The sequence below is a fragment of the Rhinoraja longicauda genome, chromosome 30 (assembly GCF_053455715.1).
Source record: "Rhinoraja longicauda isolate Sanriku21f chromosome 30, sRhiLon1.1, whole genome shotgun sequence".
NCBI classification, from domain to species: domain Eukaryota; kingdom Metazoa; phylum Chordata; class Chondrichthyes; order Rajiformes; family Arhynchobatidae; genus Rhinoraja; species Rhinoraja longicauda.
The window spans coordinates 23,664,761-23,691,523 of NC_135982.1; the positions used below are offsets into that span (position 1 = coordinate 23,664,761).

Below are 26,763 nucleotides of genomic sequence, written 5' to 3' on the forward strand. Positions count from 1 at the left end.
AAACTTCACTAAATTAAGGAGAGTGTTGATGATGGTGGAGCAGGCCTCACTGGCCAAATGGTCTGTTCCTGCGCCACATTCATATGTAACAATCCATTACTGCCAGACGTCCACTGCGTTACAATCCCTGGTATGTTTTTTGTTACTGACATGCAATCCCACATTAGGTGATGGGTCAATGCCTTAGATCTGCAAGTCCTATACTTTGACTCCAGGCCCCATGAAGCTTCAGATGCATGTAAAGATGCCTCCTGATTTGTTGATGAATTAACTGTTGAACAATGTTTATGAGCAGCAGTGTGAAAAGTAAGGAAAAATAATACACTCTGCGTCAGGACTTCAATGCCCATCACCAATAGTGGCTTGATAGCATCACCACTTACTGACCTCACTGGACAGAAGTTACACACTAGTTCTGCGGCATGTATTGGCTGAACCAATCTGAAGGATAAATCTAGTTGACACCATCCTCATCGATCCACTTACCGAAAATGTATCCGTCCATGATAGCATCAGTGTAGGAACTGCAGATGCTGGTTTAAACTGAAGATAGACACAAAATGCTGGAGTAGCTCAGCAGCATCTTTGGAGAGAAGGAATTGGTGATGTTTCAGGTCAAGACCCTTCTTCAGACTGATCAGCATCAGTATGAGTGACCCACAGCCATTTGTGTCTGCAAAATCTTCCAAATACACTGTCAGGATAAGTGAAGCAATGTCAGTATCCTCACCCAGGCCAACATCACCAGCACTGAGATTGTAATTAAACTCAGCCTGCTTCATTGGGCACATGCACTCGCCTTACCGCAGAGTCTCAAAGTAGACACTCTATTCTGAGATTCTGGTGAACAGAGGAAAAAAATCCAGGATGTTCTCAAAATGTCACTGAAGAAGTGTGACATCCACTGGCTGCTGGGAATCCCTTGACCAAAACCACTTGAAATGGGGGGAAAAGCATTGAGAAAGGCTCCTACCAGTTCAAGTCTTTCCAACAGAAGCATGTAATGGCCAAATGTAACCAGTGGAAATAATTAAAATAACCCACCGACCTTCTACACCTGTGGCTGGGTTCCTCATAGAGCTCATTGGTCATCTCAGAACCCATATAGTGGATGCAAATCACCCCAATCCCCAAGGAACTGCCTAAGAAAACAACACTATAGAAAGCAACATCTATTTGATAAAGTGGAAATTGCACATGTTGTCTTGTCCATTAAAAATAAATTAAATTGGCCTGTTACCAACCAAGTAATTTTACTCTCAGCCATTAGGAACTAAATTATATCATGGCTGTGTATCCCAGTTACAGTCAGTATCTTTAGGAGATAGACACAAAAAGCTGGAGTAACTCAGCGGGACAGACAGCATATCTGGAGAGAAGGAATGGGTGACATTTCGGGTCGAGACCCTTCTTCAGGACGTGAACCCTACTTGGAGTCAGAAGGTGCAGCTTTGCAAAATCTTTGCCTTTTTTGAATCAGCAGACTACTTTCAGAGTCAATGCTTGCACAGAGGTGTCTGGCAACAGGAGGACATGTTTTCTGTTATGTGCTAAATTTATAACTGTGTTTAATTATCCTTGCTGAGGTGCATCACACAGGAGATTGCCAATTACCAACACCGATAAGCAAAGTTGTTTCAATCTCAATGGATTTGATCAGCTGTGAAGTGTTCCCAGAAGTTACACTCTGAGACTTGGTGGAAGGTTCTAACAGAGATTACACTAATAGGAACAAATCGAAATATTCATCAAAAAGCGTTCCATGAATTGACTGAGGGAACTTCAATTGTGGTTTCTGTTTTGCCTCCTTTCCTGTTGGAGCTGATCATCACTGAGGTCCAGTTCCCTCCCCTGAAGTTACTGACTATCACTGGGACATGGATCCCCTTCGCTCCTGCCTTTTATAATTTTGAATACCTCTATTAATAATTTCCTTAATCTTCCCCAAGACAATTTGTCCAGCATTGCTCAATCTTTTCAGGTGCCTTGTCCCTCATCCATAGTCTGATGGTTTTCTTTAGAGAGTGTTTGTTGAGAGCTGGATCCAACACAGAAGAAAATAGTGGTTGGAAGCTGTTTTAATCACCCATTGTTGTGGGAAAGCACAGGACCAAGAGCAAGGATTGCTCGAGCCCTGGAATTTCAAAGCAATTATGGCATGGTGACAGTGTGACCATTTATCTACAGCTCTACAATGATAATCAAAGAAGCGATACAGAAACAAATTCGGGAAAATTGAGATTTGAATAGATCAATGACAGATCAAGCTCCATCACTTTCTCCTTCTCCCACCTCCCTTTTCTTTTAATAAATTGGTAATACTATCTCCACCTTACTATTGACAGGTGCAGCTTCAAAATTGCACCCTAATCTTGATTAGTTTGTAGGTTTGGTCAGGCTGTGGACCAGGTGGGTGTAGTGATCTGAATACATAGCGGCCAGAACGTTGTATCCGTGGCTCCCTCTGGTGTCAAACAATGGCATTACTGAAGAGGAACATTTTAAAATTGTACTGAAAACCTGTGATAATCCACAAGCACAAATCTTAATGCAAAGACAACAAAGCTCTCTAACTGCTGCAGGGTGAAAGAAAGATAAATCAGACAGTGCAGTGAAGCAGAACATTAACATTGGTCAAGCAGGGCAAACCACTTCTCTGGGTAGGTTAAATGTAATGAGCACTATATCCAAGCCCTTCCCTCAAAACTGCTGATAACCTGGGAGCAAAAACCTTCACTAACTCTGCCATTATCCCAAAGGCACCAAGACAAATTGTATCTTAGCGAAAGTTGGAGGACTAATTGAGATCAGTACTCTTGATGATTGAACTGGTTTTAAATAGTTTGTTACTGATCAATATAATTAAATAAATGACACAGAAAAGCAACATATAGGACCCATTTAATCTCATTTTTTTAAACCAAGGTCCTTATTGTGTCATTCATATTCAAGTCAATAATCATTTACAAGTGCAATGAGTTTTTACCTAGAATCATAGTAAAGATCAATACAATTATAAACATTTTCCTTCCCCTACTCAAATTGAGTGAGGGATTGAGCTGGTATAAGATGTTTTTGCTCTGAACTAATTAGTGCTCTAATTGTCCTGTTTCCCACTGTGACGCCACTCCATCAGCACCATCAGATAACATTCAAAGTGAATTGACCATCTTTGCAGTGCAAAAGCAAATTACGGCAGATGCTGGAAATCTAAAAAAAAACTGTTGGACCTACTCAGCAGGTTAACCAGAACCTGTGAAGAGAAAAACAGTTACTATTCAGCTCAATGATCTTCCATCAGCACGTTCTGGTGACCTGCTGCGTATTTTCAGAATTTTCTGACTATCCCTTACCTCTGTGAGCATGTTTTCATAGTTACCCACACATAATAATGGATGTGTGCTCTTCCGCCTCCCCTCTCGTCATCACCAGTAGAAATAAATATTGGCATAAAAAACAAACTGCTGGAAGAACTCAGTAGGTCAAGCAGCAATTGGGAAGGGGTGGGGGAGGGGAAGGAGTTGTGAACATTTCGAGAAATTAGGACTGAGACTCTTGCGTTGATGCAAGGTCTCGACTCAAATCGTTAATTTGTTTGCCCCCACAGATGCTATTCGATCTGCTGAGTTCCTTCAGCAATTCATTTTTGCTTCAGATTCCAGCACTTACTGTCTTATATCTCAAATAAATATTTACATGCTACCTAATCCAAGCATCTCACATTTCATTCGCTTCTCCTGCATAATTGGGGAAGCATGTTAGTGTGAAAGATGTGCACTTATTCAACACTCAACCACAGGATATTACTGAGGAGAAGTGACTTATGTACTTCATGAATCACCTTTGTTCTATGGGATGCAAGCTTCAATTTGACCAACAATAAGAGGTCATAGAGGCCAACTGAGCAAGAATTTGGCAAATCGAATATCACATCTTTGGATCATGACTCTTTGGAATTCTCCATCCCACAAACCCATGGGTACAATGCCATTAAATATATTCAAGGTGGACATTGATAAATCTTTGAACTACAAGGGAGTGAAAGGACATGGGGAGAATGTGGGAAAGTGGTGTTGAGGCCAAGATTAGATCACGATGATTTTTCTGAATGGCAGAGCCTGCAGACAGATCTACTTCTGATCCTTTATTTTTACATTCCTATCTGTTAGTCACAGCACCATAGATCCCCAAAAAAGTTTGAGCAAGGATTGCCCAAGTTGTTGTGAGCAAAAGTTAATGGCAAAGATTAACCATAATGTGACATTAATAAGTGTAGAGTTAACAAAGGTTAGTTAGTTAAATTGTCCATAAAAATCTATACCAGGCTTGGATGCAACCATTTCACTAAAATATAAGGTGAAGTTTCTCTCTGATTTAGGTTTCATTAACTTCTGAGGAAGCTAGAGTCATTAAAAAAATTAATATAGGGAATGCACAATTAATCTCAGATGGACAGATTTTTAGTTTATATCTGTACCTGACTTTGGAATGTGTGATGGGACAGAGTTGAGTGAGGTTTCCTTTGTACCAACCCTTGGAATGTCGGCCCTGAGACAGACAGCACAAATACACAAACCCACTGCTGCAGTCACTGGATAATGATCTTTAGGTGGGGACACTCCCTGGTTCAAATTGTAACAAACTATAATCGCTGTTGCCATTAGGCCAAGATCAGTTAGGGCTGCACAGTAGCGCAGCGGTAGAGTTGCTACCTTACAGTGCCAGAAACCCAGGTTCAATCCTGACCACAGGTGCTGTCTGTATATTGTTAGTACGTTCTCCCTGTGACAGCATGTGTTTTCTCTGGGTGCTCTGGTTCCCTCCCACACTCTAAAGATGTACAGGTTTGTAGGTTAATTGGCTTTGGTAAAATTGTCCCTTGTGTGTAGGATAGTGTTACTGTACGGGATGATCGCTGGTCAGTGTAGACATGGTGGGCCTGCTTCCACACTAAAGTCTAAGTAAAGATGAAACCTGGGACTGTCATACAATGTATCATTCTCACAATGTTCTCAATTTATCCCCTCGTTACCCTTTGGATATTTCTCAAGGTTGAAGTGAGCCTATTCTCCACCTTACATAGAATGAGGAATCTCACAAACTAAGACTGGGGTTCACAAAACCGTGGGCTGGGAGGTTTTGTGGACTGTATTAACACATATCGCCTTCCGTGAGGACAATGGATTGCTTTAACTGAAAATATTTCACGCTCCCAGTTTACAACTCCTATCATATTCCCAACTTTTTCCAACACTGCAAAAAGGGCATTTACTTTGGAAAGACTAATGGAGTTGAACAGTGTTTAATGGCTGGAAATAAAACGGGGATGCACAATCTTGCACAGGATGCACATGGTTTACAGCCTCTTGGTAACATGATACGTCTTGTGTAGCCACAATCTGTGCCTGGGGCCCCGCACTGTCATATGCTCCAGAGAGAAGTGGAGACTTTTTACTTGTAACCCATGCATATCACTGCCACTAGTTAGTTAATTCTCAAAGCTTTTATATTACATATATATTTTTGCATTTATATTCCAGAGGGACTGGCACAGATTTAAAAAAGAGGAATTAGTCCATCATTTCTAATTCTTTTTATGCAACGATGAGTTAGTTGTGGAAATCTTGGAAAAAGTGCAAAACTTCAACTGCAATTTCTTTGAATGGCTTGCATGTGGAACTTCTACTATCAGGTGTCCACAAGGAGGGGAGTGTGCTCCTCAACTTCATCATCGGGAGGAATCTCATAAATTACAAACAGAGAAGAGTACAGGCACCCGATGAAAGAGGTCAGACTGGCAAAGTACATCACCCCACTGGCACTACCGACCGCTGATGTTAGCGGGCCCATTACAATAGAAACGATGATCTGTGCAAGAAAGTATTGGCAGCTCAGGAGTGAAATGTCCACACCCATCCCTCGCTTAGTCCCATTCGCATGTGGCCCTACAAACTGGAAAAAAATAATATACTGCATGTTAGAGACAGATATCCATCAGCATCAGTCATTACAAAAGATCAATGGAATAACTAACCAACAAGAGACAATGATAACTTTAAAAAAAAGTCAATGTGAATTAAATATTATCCATTTCAGTCAAAGACAGCACCTTGGCACTCCCAAGCATATGCAGCACAGGTTAGATACAGGATAAAGTTACAGTCCCATCAAATGCTCCACAGGCAGATAGGTTAGATGGATTAAACACATAATGAAGCTCCCTCAACATTGTTCCATTAAATAGTCCAAGTACAATATAGGTTAAATTCAAACCCTAACCCACTAAACATATTCAGGACAAGTACAGATCAAGGTGGAGTAGCCTCCTTATCTTTACGATCTTATATCACAAATTCTGCAAATTGTTAAACTCCTAAATTGATCTCCAAATTATGTCCCTCTCACTAGAATGTCCCCCAATCTCAAGAGACTATTTAATGCCGACAATGCAATAGTCCTAGATGTCTCTGATTTGCTCTCTCCACCTCTCTGGTTTTGATCAGATACATGGTAAATCCTTACAAGCTTTAATAAAAAAAATTCTTGGCTCAGACCCCTATATCCCAAAATTGAAAAATAAGCAGAAGCAAAAGTAACTCAAAAACGGTTCTCCGATGCTGGTTGAGTGCAGTTTTGTTATTAACTATAGTATGCATTATGTGGGTGTATACTTTTGTTATGAGTTTATACCTTTTTGCTCTGGTAGTATTCACACAGCAACGAGTAGGGCAGAGTACAGAGTGAAGAAAACAGAACCCCATATGTAACGCAAAGTGATAAAAGAACATAGCTATTCCGGGACAGAGTGGCTATGCCAGTGCCAATTCCAAAGCATAGATAACCAAAGAAGTAGAGAGTTCGGATACTGAAGTACTCTTCAAGCTTCTCCAACAGTGCTGTAGAAAGAAAGGAACATGTGATAGAACACTAGATACATGGATCCAGTGGTTATGTTCAGGCTGTTATGTGTTGGATGCTCTAAATTAGATGGCTGAAGAAAATCAAAATACTGCATAATGAGAAATGTGTAAAACAAAGCCGAAAATGTGTTGAGAAAAATAGAGTAAATGTTTTAAGATAGAAGTCTTCTGATAGAGTTAGTGTAATAGATTATGATTTATTGCATCCTGGTGTGATGAGTGGTGGGTGATGTGTTGTGTAGTACTGGCATGCTGAATGATGCGAAAGTGGTGACCATTGGCAAACTGGATGCTGCCAAGTTAGGTGCTGGCATCTCAGGTTGCAGTTGTTGAATGCCATGGTAGTGAATTGCTTAATTTAGTTCCACACTGGGCAGTGCTTTCAGACACCATGCAGGCTAATAAGGTACAAGAACTAAGCTCTTAGCAGAGAATTCCAAGTACAAAATCCCAGATTCAGACACTTTCTGAGAAAATGACAGTCTCGAGTTCAGTTCCACATTTTGATAAGAATTACTGCTTCAAAAAGAGGTTGTGGTTCAATTTTGCAGACATTCAGATTTTGTTTTCTCTCAGCTCAATAAACAGGTTTTACAATCTTTGCACAGAAACTGTGCTCTCTGAGTGTGACTGGTCAATGGAGAATTACTCTACTCTCAGGGGTAGGCACACAGTTTGTGTACAATTAAAAAGGACAAATAGAAATCTGAAATCTGATAAGCTCACAGAAAATTGTGGCAATACATTGTTTTACCAGAAACAGAGAGAAAAATATTTTTCTTGCATAATTATCATAATTGAAGAATGCATTTAACGTTCCAGATGATGGAGCTACCTTCACAGATCCACTTGTCCATTCTGTTTGTCTTTTTTACAAAGAAATTCTTAATGAATTGCCATTGGCAGAATTAGTCAAGATCGTTTCAAAACTGAGCCACGCATCGCCTACTGATACCCTATTCGCAGAGTATACGGTCACAGGTAATATCACTACCATACCCTCAATATACACACCCGCCTACTGCCAAGTCGGCCATCACAACAAGTACTCAAAACAGACATGGGTATCCAGCTCACAATAAACTTGACCATCTTTCATAACAGCAGATATGACCACAGCAGCATGACAAGGTTGCCTTCAACAAATATGGCCACTCTGCCAAACATAGCAATCACTCCCATAAAAAATATGGCCATACTGTATCGTTGACATTGTATATTTCCCATGGCATGGTTGTTAGTATTTTTTTGTATTTTACCAATACAATTTAAAATGATGGTATGTGGATCTTTTTACTGTTTATATTATTGCATTGAATTAACCATTCTGAAGATGGTTTATGGGCCACACTACTTGCCAGTTTCATCAACATGGAACTTGCATGCAACAAAAGTCAACAATTCCTCCAACTCTAAAGAGCATATGACCACCTTTCCTGAGGCTTCCCTATGTAACAGATTAGATATTAGCAGATTAATTACAAAGTTCAATGTCCCACAATTGAGTACCTTGCCCTTTGGCAACAAATAGACAAATCCACAACGAGGCTGCCTGGAATTCATCATAGCACTGAATCTGAACAGGGGTCATCTGTCTTGAAATCCTGCATGCCTCCAGGGCTCACTGACATTGCACTCTGTAGGGGTCCAACAGCCAGATTCTATCCAAATGAGGCACAAAGTAAACATGAAGAAAGGTCTTTGCTCCAAGGAGAATTACAAATAGGATAACCACAGCTATGTTTGTTACTGATGAGCTAGCAGAGATTGTCCAAAGGTCTTGGGGCTGGTAGGGGTGGGAGAGAGGGGGTTGGTGGTCAGGCTGGATCAAGCTGGGAATCAGGAGTGTTAAGGGATAGAGAGACATAAGGGGAAGGAAGATCTATGGGGTGATTGTCAAGCTATTGGTAGCGATAGTTGGGAAATTAGATGCATGATTATATAATGAGGGTTTCAGATTTGCTGCTCCATGGTGGTTTGGAGGCATAGGTGGTTTGGACAAATTACTGGCACACATTCTGGTTTGGTCTAAGATGGTGTAGTTTTATTGGTGTAATGAGATACAACACCACGATTTAATATCCCCTGACATCAGTCTGAAGAAGGGTCTCGACCCGAAACATCACCCATTCTTTCTTTCCAGAGATGCTGCCTGTCCCGCTGAGTTACTCCAGCATTTTGTGTCTACCACGATTTAGTAAATGTATATTTGAACTTAAATTCATGTGATGTATTTTGTCAACTATATTTAACTAGTTTTGGCATTGCATTGTGTTGTTAGTATTGGTAGTTGAGCAGAGTCCCACAGTGTAGGTTCAGTGCCTTACCTGAATATAAAGCCGCACTGAATGCATAGATACACATTCCCCAGCAGCCCACACTCACTCCTGTGTTGTACTTTTGAAATGCTTCTGAGTCGAGAGGAGCCTTGGCGTCCCCCCCATATACCACCTCCCCCATGAAGTCTGTGTAGAAAAGCAGCATCCCTTCAAATGACAGCCAACCTGCAGAGAGAGAGAGCACACTGGTGATATACAAAAAGCTCACAAAAAGGGTTTAAGATTAGGCAGTGATCTCATTTCACCATACAGCACAGAATGAGGCATATGGGCAGATTAGGCTATTAAAACCATTCTTTCAATCTACAGCCTGTGGATACAGCTGACAAAGCTTGCCGATTCCTAACTCCTTGATAACATAGTAGTGAGATAAACTTGAATTCCTTCAGTCCACTGGATGAGGGTACTCCCAGTGTTATTGGAAACGGACTAGCATTTAGACTCAGTAATGATGCAGGATTGGTAATATATTTTCAAGACAAAATAGAATGTATTTTGAAGAGGAAATTGCATATATTGGTAATATCTTGCACGTGTTGTCCTTGCCCATTTCTAAGTCTGAGAGCCGGTTGGTGTTAACTAAGTAACTTTAACAAACGACGACAGTGCATTTTGTTGATGGTACCAAGTGAAAAGAGTGAATGTTTAGGGTGAAGGATGTAGTATCAGTCAAGAGGGCTGTTGTTTCCTAAATGGGGTTGAGATCCACCAGTGAAGTTGAAAGTGTATTTATCATGGTATATGGCCAATATTTCATCATACTCCTGATTTGTGCTCATTGATGGAAAAGCTTTGTTCCGTCAGATATTAGGTAACTTGAAATAGAATATCCAACTTCCAACCTGCTCTTATAGTCACAATATTTATATGGCTGGCCCAGTTAATTTTCAGGTCAATAATCATTGTCAGGATGTGTAGCAAGGAACTCCAGATGCTGGTTTACACTGAAGATAGACACAAAATGCCGGAGTAAATCAGCAGGACAGCCATCTCTGGAGAGAAAGAATGGGTGAGATCCTTCTTCAGACTGTCTGCCCATCTAATAATTGTCAGGATGTTGATAGTAGGGAACATGGCAATAGTGATGCAAATGAATATCAAAGTGTAAGTGGTTAGACCCTCCCTGATTGGAGATAACTTCAAATTATCAGCTCATGTCTGAATGTTGACCAGACTTGCTGGTGCAAGTATGGGCTGTTTCATTTTCTGAGGAGCTGCGAAAGGAATGAAATATTGTGCGATCATCAGCAAACATTACTACCTCAAATCTTATGATGGATGGAAGGTCATTGATTAAATAGTCCTGATCCCCGGGACAATGGCCTGAGAAATTCTTTGGATGGGGCTTAGATTATTGACAAAGCTATGAGTGAGTTGATGCCCATTGACCACAATTTACCAGGGCTTCTTAAGACCATGATCATTAATCTGCTGAATTGATATAGGGTTGTCACTCTGGAACTCACCTCTGCTATCTGTATTTGAAGTCTAAAGTTAAATAGTCCTCAAACAACAGCAGAGCAAGTTATTGGTGAGTAGGTGCTATTTGATAACACTGTTGACAATTCCTTTGCTTATGATTGAGAATGGATTGATGCGGCCAAATTTAACCAGATTGCATTTGGTCCTGATTTTTGTGAACAAGGCTAATCTGGGCAATTTTCCACATTATCGGATGGATGCTGGTATTTTAGCTGTACTCAAACAGCTGGCTCTGAGGCATGGTGTGTTCTGCAGCAAAAGTATTCAGGTCTATCAACCTGTCTCTGTTAGCACTTCTATCTGAAGTTGGCTGCAATTGCTTCAGACTTGCCTTTAACAATCATGTGTTGGGCATCACCATTACTGAGGATAAGGATACTTTCAGAGACTCCCCTGCTGTCCACCATATTCATGACCAGTTATGACCACCCCGTAGAGCCTTTATGTAATCCACTGTTTCACGGTGCCCAGCGCTACCAATGCCAAACTATTTTTTTATGCTCAGGTTTGAGTTCCAGCTTCGCCAATTTTAAGTATATCTTGTTCCTGGCGTACCTCATCGAACCAAGGATGGCCTCAGGGTTTGTCAGTATGTGTAGGATGACCAATGTGTTATGCTTTGATGTCACTGATTATGTCAAATATGTATGCCCAGTTTTACAGCTGTCAAATATGTATGCTCAGTTTTACAACTGTTCTGAATCTAACCCATTTAAAAGATAGTAAAGCCTCACAAATACTAAAGAGTGTCCTTGGTTTGAAGACATAGTTTTTCATGTATTCATTTAATTCCCTTTTAAAGTTATTGAGTTTCCCTCAAACTGAAAGCAACATGTTACTTACACAAAAATCTCCTTTGGACAATTAAATGCAAATCAGGAATTTATCTCCCAAATTTAGACTCTATACCATAGCATGTTTATGTTGTCAACAACGTTGGTAAATTTGCCTCACAAACTGCTGTGCTTATTCAAAACAAGATCCTTAACATAAGGTGTAACTTCCAGCAGAGACAATAGGAGAAACAGTCCTCCTTCGTAGAAGCTGTACAATACCAATGTCACAATCAGAGAGGAATATCCTCAGCATGGAACTTTGGGCTGTAGTCATTGGTCAAGGGAAGGGGTGGGTATAGAACCAGGGATAGTGATTTTTAGCGAGGCAGATTTCCAAGAGTCAGTTGATACTTGGGAGCAGTATTGGAAAATTGCAGGTCTCCTTGTCTGAAACACAATGTTCTGTCCGATTTGGAGGGTGGAAAAAAGAATGTTCATTCATTTGTATGTGGGACTCTCAGCCTTGGAGAGGCAACCCCAGGCAGCAGAGTATGCAAGTGGGACTCAACAAAGACATCGCACTCAGCGCCCCCAAATTATTCAGCACATTAAAGGGGTTTACGCCTGTGTAAAGTATATATCTGTCGAAAATGAACTTCTAAAAGTAGTCAGATTTAAATTCCTGCACAAATCCCTGTGAGAGGATACAAAGTGAAATCGCAGCTACAAATATTGAGGGCATGATTGGTAAGCATAAAGTCAGTCAAATACATTCCCATTGAGATAGACAAGAGAGAAAATGCTTTGGAAGAGACTGGCGCAGTCAAACCTATCAAAGCGGAGGACGTTTAGAAGAAGTTTGGACAGGTATATGAATAGAAAAGATTTTGAGACATGGGCCAACTGCAGAAAAATGGCATTAAAGTTAGACACAAAATGCTGGAGTAACTCAGCAGGACAGGCAGCATCTCTGGAGTAAAGGAATGGCATTAGGTCTGGAAGACTGCTCGGTCGGCATGAATGGGCTGGGCTAAAGGGCCTGTTTCAATGCTGTATAACTCAATGATTGTAAGGTCGAGAACTGTGATTAATGTCAGAGAGAAAATGTTCATTGTGGCTTTTAGTAGGGCTGACTCTGTGCTGTGTGCAGAGCTCGTCCCTTGCTGTCTTGCTGGGACATTTAAGAATGTAAAAAATGGACACAGGCAGCTCCCCCGACCTCCTCCACCATTCAAGATGATTATGGCTGATCTTTTACCACAGAGTCACCTTCCTGGACTAATACCCCATATCCCTCAGTTTCATAAACATTCAAAAGCTCCTTGATCTCTGACCTGAAAATATTCAGGGACTGAGCCTCTTTGGCCATCTTGTGTAGAGAAATCCACAAATTCCTGACTCTTTTGGTGAATAAATTTATTCTCATTTCAGTACTAAGTGGTTCTGGGCTTGCAGCCAGGGGAAATATCATCTCTGCATCTTCTCTGTCAAGCCACGTTAAAAAATAATTTGTATGTTTCAATGGGTTCACCACTCCTTCCATTAAAATCTGGGGAGCATAATGCAGAATGCTTAATCTCTCCTCATCCGAGAAACTCAGCATCTCAGTCTGGTGACCCTTCACTGCACTCCCTCAATTACAAGGAGATATTTTCTTAGCTAGAGAGGCCTAATGTAGATCATTACGGATATGGTTGAATGAGTTGCATGAACTGCAGTATGACCACTTTGCTCTTGTATTCAAATTACTGCTCAACCTCTATTCTCAGTCTCCTCTACTGTCGATATCCCTAGCCTTCTACAGGTCTATATTTACAGCACAGCATTCAATGACAGCTGAACAGATAGCAAGAGTTATACCCAAGAAGTGATTGACACACAGATTCCGCAGTGGTTTTGGCATCTGACAAATTGATGAAAACAAGACAGATGTGGAGAGCGGCCTCTCAGACAATTCTTCTGCGCTATTCAAGTCAGTCTCGTACTTCACTCCATTCAGCAAGATGTTCGCAACCTGTAACAAAATTAAACCAGTCACTGCAGTCTGAGTATATCAGCTCATCCTGTATCTCTGCATCTTTATGGCTTCCTCTCCGCCTCCTCCCCTGAAGATGCCAACATTCACTGGTGTTCTCAATGTACCCTTCAACCGTTCTGCCTACTCTTTCAGGATGTAGGTTACTTCGTCCTCCGGACATACACTAATTTACTCCTGATCCTATTTATACAATGACTCAATGTGCTTCCCTCTTGTCCACAGTTCCAATATCTTTTGTATAAAGATGTTACTCTAATTTGCCTTTTATTACCAATTTGAAATCATGCCCCAATGAAGTTAAACCCATAATAAAAAAATGATTTGTATTTCTATTGCATTATTTTCAGATTTCCAGCATCTGCAGTTTCCGTTTCAACTTGCAGTCTAAGCCCATGTATTTCACTCGGGGGAGTTATTCTCCCCTTAGTCGGTCTCATCAATACTTGCCTCCAGTTCTCCATGTATCTCTTATCCATTTCCCATTTGTGGACCCTGGGATTGAAACTTCAAATAATGCAATGGTGACAAACATTGCATTATTCATGTGCGACAATTACATCATTGCCTTCTGAACTTCAACTATATCACCACTATCCAAAAGTCATAGACATCTCTACACTTACAGCTGTTTTGTTAATGTTAATGTTTGGGTATTGATTCCAAAACCCAATGTCTTATTAAACACCGGCAGCTTTTAGGTTTGGCACCATAACAAAAAAAAACAATAATTTGCCAAGCTTTTGTGTAATACAGCTCGTGAAATATTGTACATGATTCTCTGGGGATCATAAATTGCAATAATGCATATGTGCCTAAGAGGCACCAGCTCACTACTGAGAATACTGTTACATCTGTTAAACATTTTAGCCTGTATTACCTGATTCACAGCCCAGACAAAAACAGAACTATCAGGGTCATCTCATCTGTTGATGAATAATCCCCTCATAAGCCAATAGATAGTGATCTGGAGATGGTCAACGTTTTAAGTCAAAACATTTTGCTTGGGTTGGACTTAGCACTATCTGATCCCATACTGTACCAAGGTGATGTGAACTGATCCCAGCAATGAGTATGATAAGCGTTTGATGGCACTGGGCCTCTACTCACTGGAGTTTAGGAGGGACCTTATTGAACCTTACCGAATAGTGAAAGGCCTGGATAGAGTGGATGTGGAGAGGATGTTTCCACTAGTGGGAGAGTCTAGGATCAGAGGACATAGCCTCAGAATTAAAGGATGTTCCTTTAGGAAGGAGATGAGGAGGAATCTCTTTAGTCAGAGGGAGGTGAATCCGTGGAATTCATTGCCACAGGAGGCTGTGGAGACCAAGTCAATGGATATTTTTAAGGCAGAGATAGATAGATTCTTGATTAGTATGAGTGTCAGGGATTATGGGAAGGCAGGAGAATGGGGTTAATAAGGAAAGATAGATCATAGAAACATAGAAAATGGGTGCAGGAGTAGTCCATTCGGCACTTCGAGCCTGCACCGCCATTCAATATGATCATGGCTGATCATCCAGCTCAGTAACCTGTACCTGCCTTCTCTCCATACCCCCTGATCCCTTTAGCCACAAGGGCCACATCTAACTCCCTCTTAAATATAGCCAATGAACTGGCCTCAACTACCTTCTGTTGACTCACCACTCTCTGTGTGAAGAAATGTTTTCTCATCTCGGTCCTAAATTGACTGGCGGAGTAGACTTGCCTAAATGGCCTAATTTTGCTCCTATCATTAATGAACTTGTGAACTCCCAAGGCTATGAATGTAGTGAGAAGAACAAACCTGCAACATTAACCAGTCCTGCAACATCCAAAATCTGCAAAGGGATTGTGAAGTTTGGGATCAAACAGAATTCATGGTCAGGGTGTTAAGGCCAGATTTATTCTATCATATGGTGGCTCTGGAACACCCGTAACGTGAAGAATCCTGAGGTCAGCATCTGAAATAATGAGAGCCCAGTCATTCCGGGGGGGTGATTATCAACTCTCTGATCCAGGAATAGTTTTATCCCTAAACCTGAGGAAACAATGGTTATGTCTTCCAGGGTACTCTCAAAAACTGCTCAAAGAATTTGAATTCACAAATTTAGGGGGCGAGTCATCCTGGTTTTCAAATCGAACATGTTGTATCTGTATCCAAAAGTGCTGTGCACATCTGCAATTGGTTACTAAGATTTTCAGCAGGGCATGTGGCACATTACACTGAGAATGCGCTGCTGCTAACTGGTGAGATTCCCAATGGGACTGACAGCTCTCCTGAAGGGAATTCATTATTTCTTCAAAATGCTCAACATTACTGGATGGAAGCTGGGTCCAGTTCTTGTGTGTTTCCGGAATTACTTGACCAGGTAAAGTCTGAACCTATGGAGACCCGAGGAAGTTATTCTATGGAGAAAGGGTGGGAAAGTTTGGGCCTAACTGACCCACTTAAGTGGCCACATGATTCAAAATCCAGTTGGGTTTTTATAATTCTCAAGCTGACCAATGATCTGTGTTCATTAGTCCTGAACACACAATTCCTAACCAACTCCACCCCCTCGTTGCACTGTTTGGCCGTTCTCTTTGCCATTTGCCCCTCCAAATGCTGAGTGCCCTCCACCTCCCAAGGCTTACTCCATCTCCCTCAACCCCGCCCTTGCCTCACCGAACTGTATGCTCCTTTGATATATCTGTACCTGTTGACTGAAGGTCACTGTCCTTCTCCGACTACTGTCACTGCCATTTGCCAGGTAACTGTTCGGAATACTCAAGGTGTCCGGTCTTTTGAGAATTCCTGATGCTGAATTTCTTGTGATATCAACCTGCAGGTTCTCGGGATTCTCATCAACCATCGAAGATCCCATTTCCTCATTTTCTGTTTCGTCAGGTATCCGGGGGAGACTGGAGCTGAGGGTGTGTCTGGGCATGCTGAGGTATTGGTCATTGGCTCCTGTGTAGCAGTCAATCAGGACCGTGTCAATATAGGAAGTTCCATAGGATGAGGCAAACTCGTTAATCCCGGTCAGAGAGCTGTCACGGCTCATAAAACTCCCATACTTGGGGGTGAGGGGGCTCAGTGGGGAAATGGGACTGGTCATACCATTGTAGATTCGTGTGACACTCTGGCTGGTAGTCTGGCCTCTGTCGTCATCAAGTGCCATTGGTGGAGAGGGCGGTAGAGCAAGGCTGGGGCTCTTCATCACTTTTTTCCTTTTGCCCTGTGCATTCAGTGGCTTCTCTGGGATACTTGTCAACGTCAGAAGAGTAGTGACAGATAGTGTTATTGCTGTGAAAATGTAGACAACCCGGAGCTGACCTCCTAAAGCTCTTCCAAAATTGGTCTGATCCCATTTGATACCACCAATGACGTAACCGAACCCACCTCCCAGACCTAGACGGATTTAAAAGAGAAGCATTATGCAGCAAACTAGCAAATTTCATTCCATTCTGAGTGGGTGTGGAAAAAAATCATACACAACTGAGTAGAGGGAAGGGAAAGGTTAGTGTTCATTCATAATGCAGGAAAGAAAATGTCATGCAAGGATACATTCTAACCGGACCCCGTATCTGACTGTAATTCATTAGGGTCATAAATCAGTGATGAAATGTTGTTGAATGGAGACAAACCTGCCAGGAGTGCATGGATATTCAGGCCTCGGTCCTGATCCTCTGGACAGCAGACGTCCATCATATAGGCGTGGGTTGGGTTGTCTGCTGAATCAGCACTGAAGTCCATCAGCACAACACCACAGATGGTCAGGATGATGCCCCATTTGTGATTAGTGACTGTGTCAGCAACAGCAAGACCCATGTCCCTGCCATTAAGCAGCAGTGAGAGGCCAATCAGTGCACCTGGAACAAAGCAACACAGTAAGAAGACCAAACCCACATTGAAAGGATGTGAGCGAGTTTAAATTTGCAAATGCACAGCACATTGGAAACTTGACTCCCAACTTGCATTTTTAATCTAAGCCACATGTGTAACCTTTGAGTAGAGGCTATTTAGCAATTTCAATAAGGCAATTGTTCATTAAGAGCAAAATTACAGGCTCTGGGGGATTCAGCTCAGTGCATAAGGGTTGCCTGAGCCTCTCAGAACTTCCCAGTGAAACGAAGGTAAGAACATTGGGCAGGAGCCAAACAGATGACAACCAAAACCTGTGAATGATTCCGAGCTCACAGTTCCTTTTCCAAGTAACTCTATGGAAGACTTTCTTCACAGAAGTTGGACTGGGAATCATTGCAGTGTCAAAGTGTAACTTTTCTGAGTGCTGGAGGAGCCACCCTGATAAATAGGTTTTGCTGCTCTAAGCAACCTCGTCACCAGTATCCTGCAATACAGCAGAGTTTAGAAGAGTCTCGGGAACAGCACCTCAGCACCTTACATCCCACAGTGAAAAGGGGTCAGCAATGAAATCCAGCTCAAATAAGCTTAGGAGGTGACTTCAACACTGGATTAGTAGCTTTTGCAGCCTGCTGTACAGGATTTCCATCCTGTTGGATATGGATGCCAGATATGGAGGTATAAATGGCTACCAAAATAGCTATTGTTCTCAACCATTTTGCCTTGTTCCAGGCCTCTGCCAAAGAAGTTTGCAGCTTCGCACAATTGGTAATGCATAAATACATGAGGCAGGTAATAAGTTAATCTGACTATATCAACTTATAGCGAGGTCAGTCAAAATGACCAGGCTTCAGATTTAGGGATCCTTTGACTTCCCATTGCTGCAGGGTGGTATGCTCTAGTCAAGGCATTTGGTGATCATCTCATGCTTATTCACTGCAATGACTTCTATGCTGGTCTATAACAAAGAAGACATCTGCACAGGGTGTGTACAATATTCTGAGACAGATGCCCTCTTAAATCTCAAAACAGACTAACAAGCTAGCTGCCCAGAGTTGAAGAATATCTTAAAACATGGCTGATGACACCCATGAGTGCCCAATCAAGAGGGCTTAATATCAGTGCAGCCTAAACAAATAAATATCAAGAACTTTAATTTAGTAAACCATCGGCATGCATAAGATATGTTTCAAGTATTTTGACAAATATAGAATGGCCTACAATAGGAAAACAGGCTTTCTGGATAGTTGTGGTCTATGGTTCTCTGCAAAATAGGACATTAAAATTCAATGCAATAATCAAACGTGGAAAGCAATGTAAACCATATTCCCCATTGACCCGCCTCCTCTTCGTATCCCGCAAACCCACTGATGCATACCTTCCCATATCTTTCACTTCATCAACCTACTTCATCCTCTACCCGGAAGAAGGGTCCTGACCCGAAACGTCGCCTACCTATGTTCTCCAGAGATGCTACTTGACTTGCTGAGTTACTCCAGCACTTTGTGTCTTTTTTCCCTGCCCTTCCATGATACTCACCCATTTATTCTCCATATACTTCCAACTAACCTACCCATCTACTCTTCAAATGCTTGGGTCTCCTCCTTCTCCAAAATACACACAAAACTACTTTATTCTCCGTGTAAACTTTCCCCCCTGAATTATTCATTCCACAACCTAATTTTCGTATGAATGAGAAAGTCTTCAATGAACATCCACTCGCCGAATAGTTATTCTATTTGACGAATGTCCCCGGTCTTAAACCTTGCATTGCAGGGAATCAATCATACACTGTATTCAGAAACCCAATTCAATTCTGTCAACTTTCTCTTGGGACTAAAATTTTCTTCAGAGATAACATCAAACTATAACTCACCAATTGCCAGCACAAGTATGAAGGGCCTGCGACGGCCAAAGCGAGACGAGCAACCATCACTCCAGGCTCCCAATACTGGTTGAACTAGGAAACCTGCAACCACAAATGACTAGACTTGAGACCTTTTCCACAGTTATCCCACAATGTGATAAAAGTGAATCACCTGAACAAGCACCACGCACAGCACGTAAAGCAGCCCGACCCTGCAAAATCTCCCTACAGCATTGTAACACTGAATCCTCTTCCCTAAATGAACATAACGCACTTGAACCTGAAAAGGTTTGCCATTGTGTGGCAATGTTGACCCTGCTCCCACAAGATACCTCTAACAGTATGGTGATACTGCCACACAGCTACAGTGACCTAGGTTTGATCCTGACATTGGATGCTGTCAGTGTGACTGTATGGATTTCCTCCGATAACTCTAGTTTCTCCCCCACATCTAAAAGATTAGCTGGTTGATTGGTTAATGTAAATTATCCCCATTCTAAATGGGCAAGCTCTCTCTTTCTCTTTAGTCCTCATAGCATTTGGCTCCAGTTGCTCAGTGAACCAGTTCCAGCTATCACATCGGTATGGGATTGGCGTTCTCAGGAGAATTCCTGCCCTAATAATTGGGTTGTTTGAAATGGTTCCAAGAGGAGAAGGATGCAGTCAGGAGCTCGACAGTGAAGAAAAAAATCTGTCACTAGTAATGGACTGCACACAAATTTGAGTATCTCACCTGCATGGTATATGTCAGACATTACCTATTAATCAGAGATGAAGGAGGAGATATTCCAGCATTTATAAAAGCGGTAAAAGTCCTCAAGCATTTGCATCTCTACTGGGAATGCTCTTCCTCTGTAACAGTTATACAGAATGAGGCATTTAAGGAGAGGCAAGACAAATATAAGGGGAAAAAAGTAACTAAAGCATATGCCGATAGGATGGGATGAATCGAGATGGGAGGAAACTGATGCAGAGCATAAACACTGGCATTGCCCAGTTGGGCTGAGTAGCCTGTTTTTGTGGAAACAGTAGAAACTTGAACAAATCTGGAAAAGAAGATGAAGAAGTCAAAATGTGAGAGAGAATACATGGACCTCTGGCTCCTCCTTATGACCATATGATGGGCCTGATTTCAATTCCAATTAAATATTTATTTATGGTCACTTACAACACTTTAAAATTATTTCATAAACTGTTTTAGAACTTCCTAATGTTGTAAAATGCAAGTCTTGTTCTGTCACAAGTTGTTCTTTTCTATACATGTCCAGAACTGCAAGAATCACATGTTCCTCACTCTATGGCCAATGCAGTAGCTGGGCTGGGCCCTCCATGTAGAGCTAAATATGGTACATTCTGAATATATAAAGTGGAATTACTGTACCTAATATGGGACTGATGAACCAAACCATGCCATACAGTTCATCTGGTAGACCCATCTGGAGGAGGACAGGGGTGACATAAGCTGTCTCCATTGCATAGCTGAATTCAATCCCAAAGAGAATGCATCCGTTGAAAAGCAATTTCCAGAAGGAGTGTCGCAGTGGAATTTCACTGAAATCAAGGAGCTCAATGGGAATTGGAGTATTGGGAGGGGGAGGGGGGGAAGGCCGGATGAACTTTCTTCTCTTGGGATGACGCTTGTAATTGTTCGCCCGATGACTGATATGTTGGGCAGTGGAATGGGGGAAGGTGCAGCTTGAGGGACACCGGTTTTCCCGAGAAGCCGGGTTTGGGAAGAGGGCATCACTGGGCGTGGTTGGATTTGGGGAGCTCATGGTGCTGCCTTGGTCACTTTCCTCTGATTGATTTCTTCCTGCATAGGAAAGACCAAAGTCTGAGTTATTTACATGCAATCCAATCGTAAAGAACTGTTACCGATCCAGACCTCGCCATCATTACAGTTTCCGCATACTTTGCAACAATCCTGCCCAAATTTATATGTTTCAGAGAATTTTCTTTCCTCATCTCCCCATGAGCTTACCAATAGAACCACAGTTCTCTGGAAAATAAAACGCAGAATGACCTTAGTTTAAAATTAGGAAAGGTTTGTTAAGGCAGATGTAGAAAATATGTTTTCGTAAGGCAATGTTCGTTCACCCCCGACAATTGATCGTTAATAAATCCAATAGAAAATTCTTTATGCTACAATTAAAATGTGAAATCTACAAGAACTAAGGGTTGCTCAGGTAAATTGTGCAGATGCATTCAAGGAGAGGCTGGCAAAGTTATTAGAGAGAAAGAAACAAAAAGTTGAACGGTGAGGTGAAATAGAAGGAAGGAAGCACAGCTGCAGTGTAATCATTTTCATCAACATCAGTGGTGGCTTTTGTGCTGTAAAGTAGATGTCCTTCCATGTCATCAGATTGGATTAAGGAGCTGAACCTCAAAAATATTGCACCATATCAAAGCCCTGATCACCAGTGGCCATGTACTGATTCAAAGATGTTTGTAACTAGGAGTGTATGAAAGATGGGAGAAAAGGAGGAAAAGGGGCAGTGAAGAGTGAGAGGACACTATAGAAATTGTTTGGGGTTACAGATGAGCATACAGACTATATGGGAGGAGCAGTGAGAGGAGTGGAATCATTAGGGTAGTGTGGAGGGGCAGTGGAGAAAATAAATAAAGAAACCAAGAGACACAAGAAACTTCAAGTGCTGCAATCTTGAGCTTGACCCGCTTAGTTCCGCCAGTACTTTGTGTTTGCTGAATAAAGAAGCCAAATTGCTCTCTGGCTTCTAACCCTGTCACAGGTAATTTGAAAGCTCCCCTAACAACTATATTTTTCCAAAGACGTACAGGTTTGTAGATAAATTGGCTTGGTAAATGTAAATAAAAATTGTTCCTAGTGGGTATAGGATAGTGTTAATATGCGGGGATCGCTGGTCAGTGCGGGGACCCGGTGGGCGGTAAGGGCCTGTTTCCGCGCTGCATCTCTAAACTAAACTCTGACTCACTTATATACACACTCATTCTCACACTCAATTCCTCTTACACGCACACACAAACACAAGCCAAGAAATTGGACAGATTTGCACATTTATACGTGTACATTGCATAAAAAAGCAAAACTGGCATGTTTTGAAATGTCTCCAAGCCCCAAGAATTTGTAAACACATTCAGCAGGATATGCTGAATGGACAATTCATCTCAGCTTCCTTGTAAGATCCCACCATCACAGAGGCCAGACTTCAACCATTTTGATGCTGTTAAAAACATTTCTACAAGCATTGGATACAGTGAGCACAATGGGGCCAGATACATCAAAGATGTTGTAACAAGGTTTTGCACTCCAGAATTAGCTGCACCTCTGTCCAAACTGTTCCAATACCATTACGGCAGTCTTTTACTCAACAATGTGGAAATGTGCCTATCTATGTTCTTTTCACAAAGAGTAGGAAAATCTATTCTGGCTAATTATGTCCAAACAGTCCATAGTCAGTTATCGTCAAAATAATAGAATCATTGATAGTGTTAACACTCAGCACTTACTCTCTATTAACGCACTCATCAATACCAGTTTGTGTTTTGCCACTGTGCTTTAAATCTTACTACAGCCTTCTTCCAAATATGGACAACAGAGGTGAATGCCAGGGTTGAGGTTAGAGTGGTTGTTCCTGACATCAGGATAGCACTTAATCGAGTGCAGCATCAAGGAGCCCCAGTAAAACTGAAGTCTATGGATGTCAAGAGTTGCAGCCTTATCTTGTACAGAGGAAGATGGTTGTAGTTGCTAGAGGTAAGTCATCCCATCATCAGGTCATCTCTGCAGGAGTTCAATTGGGATCCTAGTCTCACCCATCTTCAGTTGCTTCAAAAATGACCTTCCTTCTTTCTTTCATAAGGCCAAAGGTGGGGTGTTCACTGATGGATTGCACGGTGCTCAATTCTATTCACAACCCCTCAGCCCACACCTGCATGGAGTAAGGTCCAGGTAATATTCAGGCATTAGCTGCCATGTAATATTCACAATGGCATCAGGTTTAGTGGAACACCATTACTTGCGCGTTCTTCTCCAAGTTGTAAACCTGATGTCTTGGAAACATATTACTGCTTCTTCATGGGAGTAGGTCTAAATCTTGGAATCCCACCCCCATTGTGCTCCAAATCAGAAGTCACAAAAACCACAAATTGGAACATCCTTTGTTCCCTAGATGGATTGCCTCAAGTTAAGAAAGGGGTTCCCCATCTTTTTAAGGACCATTATGTATGGGTAACATATGCTTGCCTGGGACAGCCTCACACATAAAATTGGGCATATTTCCCCCATGTGATTAACATCGTGAACTCTCACAGCTTCTTCTAAATATTTAATGACTGGATGAAAATATTATAACCCACGATCTTCATGAATAACTTAAAATAAAACAAGTCCCACAAAAAGTAGCAAATCATTAATGATGTAAAGTGCCGCCTTATTCAAACATTTCTTCCATGATTTTGTAGATTTAAAGAATTGGTGCCAGATGCCCATCTGTAAAGTCGAGATTGTGATGAACTCAATGTGATAGCGGCATTACTGTTGGGGGAAGCGGTTTGCACTGGAGATCCAGAATCAGTTTCCCTCTCCCCTTTTTCGCCATACCATGGAGAGATCTCTTAAAAAGCGCTTACCCAAGAGTCGCCACCTGCAGGCCAGAAATCAAGCGGCTCCAGAAACATGTAGGCCGGGATTTAAATCACAACGATGGGGAGTATATCACAATAATATTATCTTTACGTAATGATGTGCCAGTTTCACGGTTTTTGTGTTAACTCTATAAGCAGCACCCGTCGAGTGCACCAAAAATGCCTAGTGTCCAATTTCCAGGCAATCCTCTCATTCCACATACTCCTCCCATTCACCCTCCCAAACGCCACTCACTCCTTCACCCCAGAGATGCTGCCTGACTCGCTGAGTTACTCCAGCATTTTGTGTCTATCTTCGGTGTAAACCAGCATCTGCAATTCCTTCCAGCACACTCCTCCTACACAGTCGGGTATACCTTTTTTGCTAAACATACAATCTTGTCCATAATCAGAAATGTACACATTCATTCAAACTAACACGCACGATGGAATAATATATAATATTGAGGAGATTGTTAGTTATGATGGATACATGCTTTAAATGACGACGGGTCTTCGCCCCGAAGCGTTGGATGCTTCTCTGTCTACTGATGATGGCTGACCCCTTGATTTTTGACCAAAATGTTCTATCTGTAACAGTATGTACGGCCTATACAGGACTCCGGTGACATGGTGTTTTAGTTTTAGGATGGAAATGTTAACAGCTTTCCACAGCTGACTGCCCTGGGCAGATCTGACACATGGTGATTAGATTTGTGTGTGAAGGATATTGGAGGCAGCCGAGCGAAGCGGGTGGGCCCGTGATGTAGCAGTTCTATCCCAGCCACACTGCTGCATTACCACACACGGTGCCTTCCAAATATATGCCGCTGCTGAGAATTCACAATAGAATGACACTTTAGTTCTTCCTGGAATAATTAATGCCATTTCTTATTGCGCATTCTTAAACAGTAGTGATTCACACCTTGATCACACACTTCCCGTCTTTTCTATTGCCCCTGAATTCCTCTCCGATTGCTCCTAACCTTTGTTTCAAGCTTCTCGTTTATTTGCTTTTATCAAAAGCGACCGCAAATTGCCCAAAATTAACACAAAAAAACGCCCCACCAGCAAGCCTCCCTCATCCTTCGCTTCTCAGTACTCTCGGCATGTAACAGGGAGGCGGACTGCACTGTGCAACATCCCCATCACCCCATTCTCCTGGTTGCACCGGCTGCTCATCTTTTACAGCAGCCTGCAACAAAAGCTCAGCTTGACAAGGACTGTAATTACCTCCGTCTATGCCGCTTCCTGCATCCTGTTCCTGGGGTGGGAGCTTTGGCCTACCCCTCCTCCTCCTTCATGCTGCCTTTCCCTAATCTCTCTGCCTTCTTTTCCTCCTGCGTTGTACCACGGCAGTGCAGCTAGTAATCTTGGAGGCAGCTGAGTCCGGGACACAGAAGCAGAGACAGCACAAAAAACTGGTGCAGCATCCCTAACCAATAGGGAAACAGAACTCAAGACCCAAAGCACCCATGATACGGTTTGTGGGTGGATAGTAAATCCAAAATGTACCAATCGCAAGACACAGAGGGAAGGGCAGCATTCAAGGCTGTCGGAATTGAAACAGGTAAAAGCCGACCAGTGAAAGGAGAAGATGGTTCGATCGAAGGAGGCAGCGAGGAGGACGAAGACAAAGTGGAGAAGAAGCGGGGCAGCCAAGGGGGAGGCGAAAGATGCAAGGCAGGAGAGGAAGGGAGGAGGTCAAGGTGTTAGCAAGGGGAATGGCAGGAGAACACGCTCCAGCCCCGTCATCTCCTCCCTCGCTGTCTGCCCCCCTTGCCTCGGTGCCACCTTTCCATTGTTATTTCCTTTCCCACATCCTTCAACTCCACCAGGTCAATCACCCACCCAATTTCCAAAGTCATTTGTGAATGGTTCTTTCGTTCACGATCGAAATCGCATGAAAGCCATTTCGGTCCGCGTAATGCAAAATGTTCCCGAATTCATTACTCTCAAATTGTAATTATGAAAACACACGTAATAGCACAATTACGTGTAATAAACATTTGACACGCAGAGGTGCCTATAACTTCCTAAACCATGAGATTATTAAAGATTTGCCATGTTTTCATTTTCAGCCATAAAACACAGTGATAAGTTTCTAAGCGAATAAAAAATATTCTAGACTGATCATCCTGCATCAACACTCGGTACTAAATTTGGGCAGAACAAAGATAATTACAGCCCAGTTGACTCTGCAAATTGCTACTCATGAGACTTTGGGGACAGGGTGCTAAATTAAGTGAATTGCTCCCAGATGAGTCAAGGATCATAAAACATGCCTTCTAGCCAAAGTTTAAAACATTCTATATAGACACAAAGTGCTGGAGTAGCTCAGCCGGTCTGGCAGCACCTCTGGAGAAAATGGATAGGTGACATTTCGGGTCAGGACCCATCTTCAGACTGATTGTAGCAGGGAGAACGGCAAAAAAACTGGAGGACAGATCAGAGCCGGCAACAGATGATCTCAGGCGAGGAGGTTCCCTGATACGCAGATTGTTGGATAGAAACACGCGTGAACCCAAGAGCGATCCATAGTTACTAACTGTGAAGTTAGATGACGGACTTTTAGTGGAGGAGGTAGGGAGGGGGAGAAACTGGTGCAAGGTCAGCCAGGGTTTAGGGGAAAGGAGTGGCGGGAATAAGTTGGGAAGAGTCTGGGGAAGGGGGTAAAGGGGAAGGAAGTGTTCATAGGCACTACCTAAAATTAGAGAATTCAATGTGCAGACCATTGGGTTGTAAGCTACCCAAGCGAAATATTCACCCTGGGAATGGAAGAGGCGCAGGGCAGAAAGGTCAGTATGGGAATGGGAAGGTGTGTTAAAGTGATTAGCAACCGAGAGATCCAGTTGGCCTTGGCGACTGAACGTAAGTGTTCAGCAAAATGGTCACCGAATCTACGCTTGGTCT

General features: G+C 42.3%; 1 protein-coding gene across 2 annotated transcripts; it reads right to left on the reverse strand.

The window, feature by feature from the left end:
* Positions 1-1,849: 1,849 nt before the first annotated feature.
* On the reverse strand, positions 1,850-25,265 carry slc45a1 (solute carrier family 45 member 1). Of its 2 annotated transcripts, XM_078425362.1 has the most exons (9): positions 25,084-25,265; positions 20,627-21,058; positions 19,255-19,347; positions 17,162-17,386; positions 16,231-16,925; positions 13,378-13,531; positions 9,248-9,424; positions 6,691-6,896; positions 1,850-5,952 (listed from the first exon to the last, which is right to left on the reverse strand). In XM_078425362.1, exons 2-9 carry the CDS (start codon positions 21,018-21,020, stop codon positions 5,689-5,691), a joined length of 2,208 nt encoding a protein of 735 aa, XP_078281488.1. In that variant the 5' UTR covers positions 21,021-21,058; positions 25,084-25,265; the 3' UTR covers positions 1,850-5,688. The 2 variants fall into 2 exon arrangements, with proteins under 2 accessions (XP_078281488.1, XP_078281489.1); XM_078425363.1 differs by lacking the exon at positions 20,627-21,058 and having other exon boundaries at positions 1,852-5,952; positions 25,084-25,262.
* Between the last annotated feature and the right edge of the window lie 1,498 nt (positions 25,266-26,763).

Excerpts from the sequence above, each read along its gene's own strand:
- slc45a1 (XM_078425362.1), bottom strand. The coding sequence starts at position 21,020 with ATGAGCTCCCCAAATCCAACCACGCCCAGTGATGCCCTCTTCCCAAAC. Across the intron at positions 17,387-19,254 it reads CATACTTGTGCTGGCAATTG|GTGCACTGATTGGCCTCTCA; the intron begins GTGAGTTATAGT and ends GCTTTGTTCCAG. Across the intron at positions 9,425-13,377 it reads GTGTGTCAATCACTTCTTGG|GTTGGCTGTCATTTGAAGGG; the intron begins GTATAACTCTTG and ends CTCTCTCTGCAG.